Source organism: Octopus bimaculoides, chromosome 9, assembly GCF_046866305.1.
Source record: "Octopus bimaculoides isolate indiv1 chromosome 9, ASM4686630v1, whole genome shotgun sequence".
Classification (NCBI taxonomy): domain Eukaryota; kingdom Metazoa; phylum Mollusca; class Cephalopoda; order Octopoda; family Octopodidae; genus Octopus; species Octopus bimaculoides.
The window spans coordinates 9,890,766-9,901,487 of NC_142936.1; the positions used below are offsets into that span (position 1 = coordinate 9,890,766).

The window sequence follows — 10,722 nt, forward strand, 5'->3', positions numbered from 1 at the left end:
TAGTTGCATCCAAAAGTTGCCAGCCCTCTCTCCCTCTAGTGTGTGTGTGTGTGTGTGTGTGTGTGTGTGTGTGTGTGTGTGTGTGTGTGTGTGTGTGTGTGCCTGTCTGTGTGTGTATTATATGCTTTAAGAATATTTACAGAATTTTCATTCGTCACCATTTCTTCATTTAACACAGAATGTGTGTGTGTGTGTGTGTGTGTGTGTGTGTGTGTGTGTGCGCGCGCGTGCGCGTGCGTGTGTCTGAAGACGCATGGCCTAGTGGCAAGGGTGTTGTACTCACGATCAGGAAATCGTAGTTTCAATTCCTGGTGCGCTGTGCTCTTGACAAGCAGAAACACTCACCTAACATTACTCTGCAATCACTAAGACACCTGACACATGGCATACCGAGCACCTGTCCAGGCAATGTCAACTTGATGTGGGGGGGGGGAAGTGAGCTAATATACATCACATACATCTGATCACTATAAACAAATCATTTGTGCTGGTCATTCAGCAAAAGCTGACAACTGATACATCGTCTTTGACGGGAGAGTCCGTCATATATACATATATACACACATATGTATGTGCATGCATATATATATAAACGCAGGAGTGGCTGTGTGGTAAGTAGCTTGCTTACCAACCACATGGCTCCGGGTTCAGTCTCACTGAGTGGCACCTTGGGCAAGTGTCTTCTGCTATAGCCTTGAGCCGACCAAAGCCTTGTGAGTGGACTTGGTAGACGGAAACTGAAAGAAGCCCGTCGTATATATGTATATATATATGTATGTGTGTGTATATGTTCGTGGTGTGACTGTGTTTGTCCCCTACCATTGCTTGACAACCGATGTTGGTGTGTTTATATCCCCGTAACTTAGCAGTTCGGCAAGAGAGACCGATAGAATAAGTACTGGGCTTACAAAGAATAAGTCCTGGGGTCGATTTGCTCGACTAAAAGGCGGTGCTCCAGCATGGTCGCAGTCAAATGACTGAAACAGGTAAAAGAGTAAAAGAGTAAGTAGCACAATGAAACACTGCAAGAATTTGAACTTATTTCCAGCAACTCTGCAATTCTTAAACATCTCATCCAATAGACTTTTGCCAGTGAAATTGGAATTTACAGCTAAATTAAGTAAACCTGCACTTCTCACCCATCTCCAGAATCCTGAACAGTTTGTATTCAGCAAGGCAAACAGAAGCAGAAATCTACCATGTTAGCCGAGTTTTCCCCACCATTGAACTATATATGAACTGCAGTTAACCACAAGAATCAGTCAGCCAATACAAACACAAACAGAGCTATGTCTTTATAGATAAAATCCCCCACACCACCAAACATACCCATACATGCACATATATATATATATATATATATATATATATATATACACACACACACATTCATACCTATGTAATGCACATGTACACCATAACCATAGCTGTCGCCACCAGCCCCGCTGCCATCGGTCTCTATACAGAGTAGGGCAATAAAATAAGCTTCGTTCAATCTGCTATCATTGCACTGGAGACAGGGAGGTGGGGGGTAAAAACTGGAAGAGAGATGTTATAAAAGACTGAAAGGAGACGCACACAAATCAATAGGGAGAAACAGCCAATGCAATATAAAATATAACACTTAAGGAATCCTTGACTATGCAAAAAAAAAAAAATACCTTTGGAATAAGTCACAAGAAAACAGAAGAAATCAAGGAACCAACAGACGCATAGGTGTAATACGGGAAGTGGTAGGAGGGCAGGCGACATGTTTATATTAGTTGAAACGGAATCACATATTAGTCTCCTTGGACAATGTGACTAATGGCAGGAATAGACAATGCTGAGTGTGGTTTGGGGTGGGTGGGGGGTGAGGCAGGGAAGGAGGTGTGGTTAATTATTACAATAACACTTAAAGGAATGAAGATGTAGATTTTTACTTAAAGCAAAATCTTCAGAAGTAAAATTAAGATGATCGAAACAAAAAAAAAAAACAAAAAAAAACAAAACAAATTAAAACGAACAAAATGGAATATAATGAAATAATAATAATAATATTTTTTTACATTATAAGGATTTCTAATAATAATAATAATAATAATAATAATAATAATAATAATAATGATGATGATGATGATGATAATGATGATGATTATTATTTTAATAACATCTTGCATGGATAGATCTAAATACATTATATTGATGAATTTCCAATCTTAAATAATTATAAAAGCAGCTTTATGTACATGCATGTGGGTGAATGAGTGTGCGCATGCGCACAAGAATTAAGACGTATCTAGATTATCTTGCTAGTCTTCAGAGTTACCTGCAGCAATGACAAAATCTGTTAATGTTTCACAAGAGAAAGAAAAAACATCACAAAGAGAAATAACGTTAAGAAATTTATAAAATTGATTTAATAAATTAGACAAGCAGACACTTTTTTCTTCTTTTTTTTTTTGTCATTTGTTGCTTTGTTATTGCTGGGATTTTTTTTTTTTTTTTTTTGCTTTCGTTTTTCTTCTTTGCAAAATAATTTCTTTCTCAGGTGTAAATAATAGTTTGTTATTATTCTTGTTCTCTTAATTTTCGTATTAAAATTTTAAAAAAACAGAAAACAGAAAAAAGCACATTTAAGGAGAAAAGTGAGAAGAAAGAAAAGGAAAATACAAAATACAAAAACATATATATATACATATAAAAAGGACCGTGGTTTTATATGGATAGCAGGTTTAGAGAAAATTAAATCAATAAATGACAGAAGCAGTGACAAGGGTATTAGTGGGGAGTTTTAGGATTGAAATCAGATAATTGAGGGCTTGCTTCATCTTAATGCGATGGCTGCTGGGTGTTTGTGATAAGCTAAGCCATCTCAAGGACGGAAAACCAGAGTAGTGTATCTAGGAGGGGAAAGAGGAACAACACAGAATTTATTATCATGTGCAAGCTTGCTTCCATCAACTTTCCCCTCTGTAATGTTTAACGAGCAAGGGCAGGCAAATAAGCAAGCAATCTCTTGTGAAAAAGAGAACACAAGCTCTGCTGATTGTTTGTAGTCATAACAAGCGATAATTAATTAAACTAATTCAATAGATAAAGGGGCAGATGTTTGCCAGATAGAAAGGATCGCATCCTACGCCCTAGACACAGCTCATTTTACAGACATACTTTTTATAACCACCTCCTATTTGGAATTACTGGAAGGAGGGAGAAAAGCATGCTTGTCTATTTTGGATGAAAGTGTGTCTCAACTTCCATTGATGATACAGTGCTTACTTAAGCTGGGAAGGAAATTAATTCCTTTGGCTTAGAGCCTTACCTGGTTAAAATAATATCAGATTAGATAAGGTCTGAAAGTAGAGAAAGAGATGTGGAGTTTCTCAACTTTTACAACAGCAGCAGCAGCAGCAGCAGCAGCAGTAGTAGTAGTAGTAGTAGTAGTAGTAGTAGTAGTAGTAGTAGTAGTAGTAGTAATAGTGCTAGTAATAATGGTAATGATTTATTTTATTTGATAATTTTTTAAATGATTTCTAACAAGGGCACAAAACGACAAGTTTTCGAAAGGAGTTACATTTGATGACCCATCCCCCACCTCCTCCACAAGTATATTACGGGTAGTTTCATCAATGTTCACATATGGGCTTGAATTCAGAATACAAAGAGACATAACTAAATACCACAAGGCACCCCCTCCCTATCCTCGGTGAGTTGCCATTTCTGCTAGATTAGCACCCATCTGATTCCTACAAGTGAACTATTTCATTATTAAGAAGAAAAAAATCAAGACAATGAAACAACAACAGGTAGGAACCCAGATTCCACTAATTTCCTGATTTCCAGATAGACACGTCCTGGTGGGCCCTTAAAAGGGTTTGAACTTCTAAGCACCAGAATGTTAAAAGTCTTCTGGTGAAAGAAGGAGTGGCTGTGTGGTAAGTAGCTTGCTTACCAACCACGTGGTTCTAGGTTCAGTCTCACTGCGTGGCACTTTGGGCAAGTGTCTTCTATTATAACCTCGAGCCAACCAAAGCCTTGTCAGTGGATTTGGTAGGCAGAAACTGAAAGAAGCCCATCATATATGCATATATACATATATGTATGTGTGTGTGTGTGTGTGCGTGTTTGTCCCAACATCACTTGACAACCGATGCTGGTGTGTTTACGTCCCTGTAACTTAGCAGTTCGGCAAAAGAGACCGACAGAGTAAGTACTAAGCTTACAAAGAATAAGTCTTGGGGTCGACTTGCTCGACTAAAGGTGGTGCTCCAGCATGGCCACAATCAAATGACTGAAACAAGTCAAAGAATAAAAGAATCCGCCGTTCTAGGGTTACTCTGAAGGTTAGTAAGCAGGAGGGGGGGGGGGGGTCGAACAAACATGTTAGTTTAGATTTGCAAAACTGAGCAATGCAAGGGTTAGTGAATTTGTTAGTTGATGTCAGAGCTGATATTTTTTTGCGCCTAACGCCTACCCAAAGCTCCAGGGGCAAGATTAATTCGGTGTGCTAGTGGTGGCTTACCACTACTCTTTTGAGCTTCACGTTCGCGGTGACGATCGCTGTATCGATCTCGGTTCCGATCGCGCTCCACATCTTTGCTTGTCACTTCAGTTTTGTTCTGAAAAATATCAAAAAAAGAAGAGAAGGATTAATACTAATGATTTCAAACTTTGGCACAAGATATCAAATTCATAAAAAAAAAAAAAAGGTGTGGATTTAATGAAATTCAATATCAAGGGCAGTTGAATTTGAGCCCAAAATACAAAGAGATATAACAAAATACTTCAATCATTGATTCATTAATTATCACAATAGTAATAATAATAATAATAATAATAATAATAATAATAATAATCCTTTCTACTGGAGGCACAAGGCCTCAGATTTGGGAAGAGGGGACTAATCAATTACATCAACCCCAGTGATGGTACTGGTACTTAATTTATTGACCCCAAAAGGACGAAAGGCAAAGTTGACATCGGCAGAATTTGAACTCAGAACATCGCAACAGACAAAATATCGCTAAGCATTTCGTCCAGCGCGCTAATGATTCTGACAGCTTGCCGCCTTAATTAGATTAATAATAATAATAATAATCATAATAATAATAATCATAATAATAATAGAGATAGTAATTGTCTTAAATTTTGGCACAAGGCCAGCAACTTCAGGGGAAGGGTAAGTGAGTCAATTACATCAGCCCCAGTACACAACTGGTATTTATGATGATGATGATAATAATAATGATTTTACAAAACAAAAGATTGAGGACATTACAGGATGAAATGATGGAAGGAGGAAGAGAAGGAAGAAGAAGAAGAACAACAACAACAACAACAATGACAGCAATGATGAGGATGTAAGGTGACAACAACAACAACAATCCTTTCTTCTATAGGCACAAGGCCTGAAATTTGGTGGGAAGGGACCAGTCGATTACACCGACCCCAGTACTCAACTGGTACTTATTTTATTGGCCCCGAAAGGATGAAAGGCAAAGCCGACCCCCAGTGGAATTTGAACTCAGAACATAGCAACAGATGAAATACCGCTAAGCATTCTGTTCAACATTCTAATGATTCTGCCAACAACAACAACAATAAAATTCTGCCAACAACAACAACAATAAAATTCTGGTGAAATGACGAAAACGAAGAAATGAATACAATTTATTTCTACTTTCTAAGAAACTGTTTGCATTTGGATGTGTGTGTGTGTGTGTATTAAATTTTTTAAGAATGGTTTTAAAATCAGAGGATTTTTATGTCTCTGTAATAATGTTTAAGAGATTGAGACCGAAGACAAAAAAATCAAAACTATTTCAACAAAGGTCATGATAATTTAAGAGCAGCATCTTCGAAGAACCCAACAGAGGTTTCCAAACTTGCTACATTGAAATAAGAGAGGAACGAACTGTAACATTAATTTACAGGGCATTGTTAGCTTTATCTTCACAAGTATCATTTATCTTTTAAATTTATACTCTTGTAGCCGAAAGGATGACTGATATTCTAAGAGTTAAATTGCCAATTATCTACACATGCAACAAATTAAAGGAACATAGATAAAACGCAATGAGAACAAATATATAGCAAAGCATACACACATATATATATATGCATGTAAGCATGTGTGTGTGTGTGAAAGCATATATATACATATGTATAAGCATATATATATACGCTTTTATATATATATATATATATATATATATACACACACACATATATATATATACTAATATATACTTTTGTTATTTACACCACCTGTCCTCGTCTGTTGTTATTATTTGTATATTCTCCCATATATATATATATATATATATATATATATAAGCATATATATATATATATATAAGCATATGTGTGTATATATATATATATATATATATATATATATATATATATATATATATGTGTGTATATATAAGCATATATGTGTGTGTATATATATATATGTATATATATAAGCACGCAGACACACAGACACACAGATAGTATAGAACTTACTACAAAGCACTATTTTATTAATAAGAAAACGTAGTGTACGAAACAAATACTGTATTAAACCTAGGTGTGTTTTGTGCTACAAGGAATTAAACGGGATAAAATATGAGACATCATTTAGCTTAACAAATATGTAGTGTCACAGGCAGAAGATGATGGTACATTAAGCAGAAAATCATGCCTGAGATATCATTTGGAAAGATTGCTGTAGAACATATATTCTTGAAATTGGTTTCTGGTGGCAAGCAAGAGGGGGAAAGAAAGAAAGAAAGAAGTGGAGAAGAAAAGGGTGTGGGTGAAAAATGAAGGATGAGGTAGGTAAGGGGGCACGAGATAATGATTATGAAGTAAACAAAGATGTCAGAAGCAATTTCAGTAATTCCAATTTGTATAGTTGAAGATCTTTGTGTGAAGGATCAAGATGGTGTCCATATAGTGAAGGTTATTCTGCTTGTCTCTTGATATCTTCTCCAAACAATACAATACACTAATGAATGCTTAATTAGGCACAGAAATATCACTGGCCAACATCGAACACACTGCTGTCCATTTTAACATCAGAATACAAATATTCGGTAAATTACACAGAAACCATCTGTTAGCAATAGCATGTTGACTTAATCAGACTCTAGCCACACACAGATTTCCATTGGAATTGCTACTATTATCATAAATCATTGTGTTGGAAAGTCTATCAGCCATATTGAAATGCCAGTCCTCATCCTAACTTCTGACCTCCGTTCAAGCTTCAGGTTACCATCTTCTTCATCCACATATGAACACTATACAATCAGCTGTACTGTTGGATTGACTTACTACAAACAGCTTCCATTTTTCTCAGTTTGCTCAACTCAATGTCCATCCATCTCTCTTTCTCTCTCTCTGTCTCTTTTTCTCCCTCTCTCTTTCTCTCTCTCTCCCCACCCATATTTATTACCAGTCTCCTTTTTCTTTGGACTCCAACTTGTCTGAGACTTAAAGTAACGCCACCACCCTAACTCAAACATGGTACACACAGAAAAACTATTTAATGTGAGTTTACAACATTGTTGATATTTAATTACGAAGGCACACACCTACTGACATTTTAAATCATTTGAAAAGGCCAATAAGTTCTTGAAATCTAATCAATAATAACAATTATGAAGCTAAGTGTACAGTATTAAAAACAGTCACTGCTCTGATACAGATGTATTACAAAGATTAGTTTCAAATCCTACTTTCTTTACAAAAAATGCTACAGCTTTCTTATGTCACCCAATTCTTCATAATCAAAAAAGATCCAGAAAAATATAAATGCCAGCAAATAGTCTTTCTTGACCATTTCTTTTACAATTTTTATCTATGAGGATAAACTAAAGCCAGAAATGACGTGGTGCTTGTAACTGCAATAAAAAAGCACTTTCTGATCTATACATCATAAAACACACACATCTCTGATAACAATTCACTGATATCAAAAATGTAGCAATGATTAATGATTAATGATTCGACAAAATCTTGTGAGAAATAGTTTCTAAAAGTCAAATAGATAAACCTATTAGCTTATGACTAGGTTGAGAAAATTAATCAAAGGACAAAAGCCATGACCTGCTGGCCCACTAAATCAACAAGATATATGCTAGTTAATCCACCACCCTATAACTATTTAGTGGACAATAATGAAAATCGATCTTTAAAAATTGAGAAAAGTAATTAGAAAATCATGTTTAAATCTTAGTGAGTCAATATAGTATATCTAAAAGGCCATTACCATTTCATAATTCACAATCTATTGGCAGTTTGACTAGCTGTAAATTTATCTTTCCCTAGCTGCAGTTTCACAACATCATTATTACAGAAGTGTAGAAAATGTTGATGATGTGCAAATAAGTATATCACGACTATTGTGGCAGTAATAAAAGCTATCGTTCATCAACAGTTATGTTAACAACATATTTTAGGTCTATTCTGTTGTATAGCAAGCAGCTCTCAAAATCAGAAGACTCTGTAACAGCTTCATTAATTCTTAATATGCTGAGATAGTCGGAACTTTGTAGTATATTACCGCAAAGGCTTCTATTGCTAAACCAACTGTCACACATAACCAGCATATAAAGTATTTTGTTGTTTGGCTTAAATTTGCCATGGTATTGAGATGAGGAGAAATTTATGACAATAAATATGAATAACAAACTCTATCAACGTTTCTGCCAAATAAAATTACAACTTAGTCAATAGGTTTTAAGACATCAGATCATGTAAGTGCAAACGTGTGAATATTTGTATCCAGCCAAAAGCAAGTTATTCACACGCTACAGATATAGGTTGTCTAAATGGAAAATCAAGGGAGATAGAAATCTGAAACAAAAAAAAAACGAAAAACCAAATTTTCTTTCTTTTAAAACAAAACTGGTTGACAAGCGAATGTGGGATTTGCTTCAGTGTCGCTCAAGTTGTTAGAAAATGCAACCAAATTTCCCTCAGTTATACTCTACTGTCATTAAAAAAAAAAAAGATAAAAGCAAAGGACACATTGGATAATGTAATCCTAGGTACACTGTACTTGATGAAGACACGATGGCTCTAGTTGCCATGCTTTTGATTGGAGGTCAACTAACTTGGAGGCTAAACAATGACAACCCCACTGTTTGAAGATTATCAACAGAGAGGGACTAAAGCGAGAAAAGTATCTTTTATGGTACTCTATGATATTTGCAGCAGGAATATATCTCAGTACATGACTTACACAGATGATAGAGTCAGGGGGCAATGTGTACTGAACTGTGTCCAGAAAAAAATATTTTCAATGATGAAAATATCTTCACAATGGAAGATCTGTATATGCAAATATAACAGCAATCGTGATTTGCTTTTATTTGACACGAGGTATAGAAGTGAGTATAGTAAAGCCTAGACATTACATGAAGGATTACAATTACACTAATTGCAATCAAAAAGACAAGAAAACAACCAGAAAAAACTGTAAATAATTGTAGTTATAAGCAGCAATTCCTTTATAAATCAACCTTCTGACTTTTCAGAAGAGGATCAAAAAGATTGAAATATTTATGCTGTCATCATGAACGTTAGCAATATACACACAAAAACATAAAAATTCAACTAGCTCTTTGAACATAGTCTGCTGAGATCCTCCTTCTGATTTCTTTATTGCTCACAAGGGGCTAAACATAGAGGGGACAAGCAAGGACAGACAAAGGGATTCAGTCGATTACATTGACTGCAGTGCGTAACTGGTACTTTATTTATCGACTCCAAAGGGATGAAAGGCAAAGTCGACCTCGGCGGAATTTGAACTCAGAACGTGACAGCAGACGAAATACTGCTAAGCATTTCGCCCGGCGTGCTAACATTTCTGCCAACTCACCGCCTTATAAAATGTAATGACCACCACAACTTCCACTACTACTGATTTTGGTGAGAATGAGAGTGTTAATAATGATGGTTTCGCTTGACTGAAACACCAAGACGCCAAGCCCAGTTTTTTTTTTTACGCCAGTGAGTTTTGAACTCAAGACATAAGACGATCAATACTGTACAGTAAAGTAAATTTTAGTCTGACGATACAATGTTTCAATAATACCAACAGAAGTGAAATTATTATCCCCCCATCACCACCGCCAGTAAATAAATACATCTCTCAAGTAAATTAGTGAAAGTTTAAGCCACCGCAAAAACAAAACCAAAACAAAGAGAAGGCAGTTTAACAGCACACATTAGCATCTTACATTGAAAACCAATTAAGTATGAGTAGACTCAAAAATGTAACCACAAAATACACAATAGATGAAGTAGCTGCTTACACCGATTTTAATTGTTGTTGAATTTCAATCTAGGATTGTATTTCTGGTCTTTCGGTTGGTTTTTAATGATTTTGTTATTGTTACAATTTTTTCCTGCTTTGTTTTGCAGATTAAATTATTTTTTGCTTTGTTTTGTTTGTTTGTTTGTTTGTTTGTACTGTATTTGCTTTGTTTTTGTAGATATTTTTTTTCTTATTTGTTTCGTCGTTTTATTTTTTTTTTAACCCATTGTTGCCTTACAATTGTATCATATAAACAAAAGGACACACAGTTTTCAAAACGATAAGGTAAACATTGACAACACTCGTGTGTTTTGGTTTTCTTTCCTTAAAGGACATCTAACAATGGTGCAACTTGCAACACAGAAACACAATTCCCATCGTTTTAATTAGTGTACACATGGAAAAATGCATTGTCAAAGGAACAGGAAGAA

The 10,722-nt window shown here is 35.5% G+C and overlaps 1 protein-coding gene across 39 annotated transcripts in view; it reads right to left on the reverse strand.

The window, feature by feature from the left end:
• The window catches only part of LOC106871661 (serine/threonine-protein kinase mig-15-like), a 764,441-nt gene that overhangs the window by 191,505 nt on the left and 562,214 nt on the right, over nt 1–10,722 (reverse strand). For 22 of the 39 annotated variants that reach the window (XM_089357081.1, XM_089357079.1, XM_089357086.1 and 19 more), the window contains one exon: nt 4,454–4,598. In XM_089357081.1, the coding sequence (XP_089213207.1) occupies nt 4,454–4,598 (145 nt within the window). The remainder of the gene's footprint in view (nt 1–4,453; nt 4,599–10,722) is intronic. The other 17 variants (XM_089357111.1, XM_089357085.1, XM_089357083.1 and 14 more) reach the window with 1 other exon arrangement.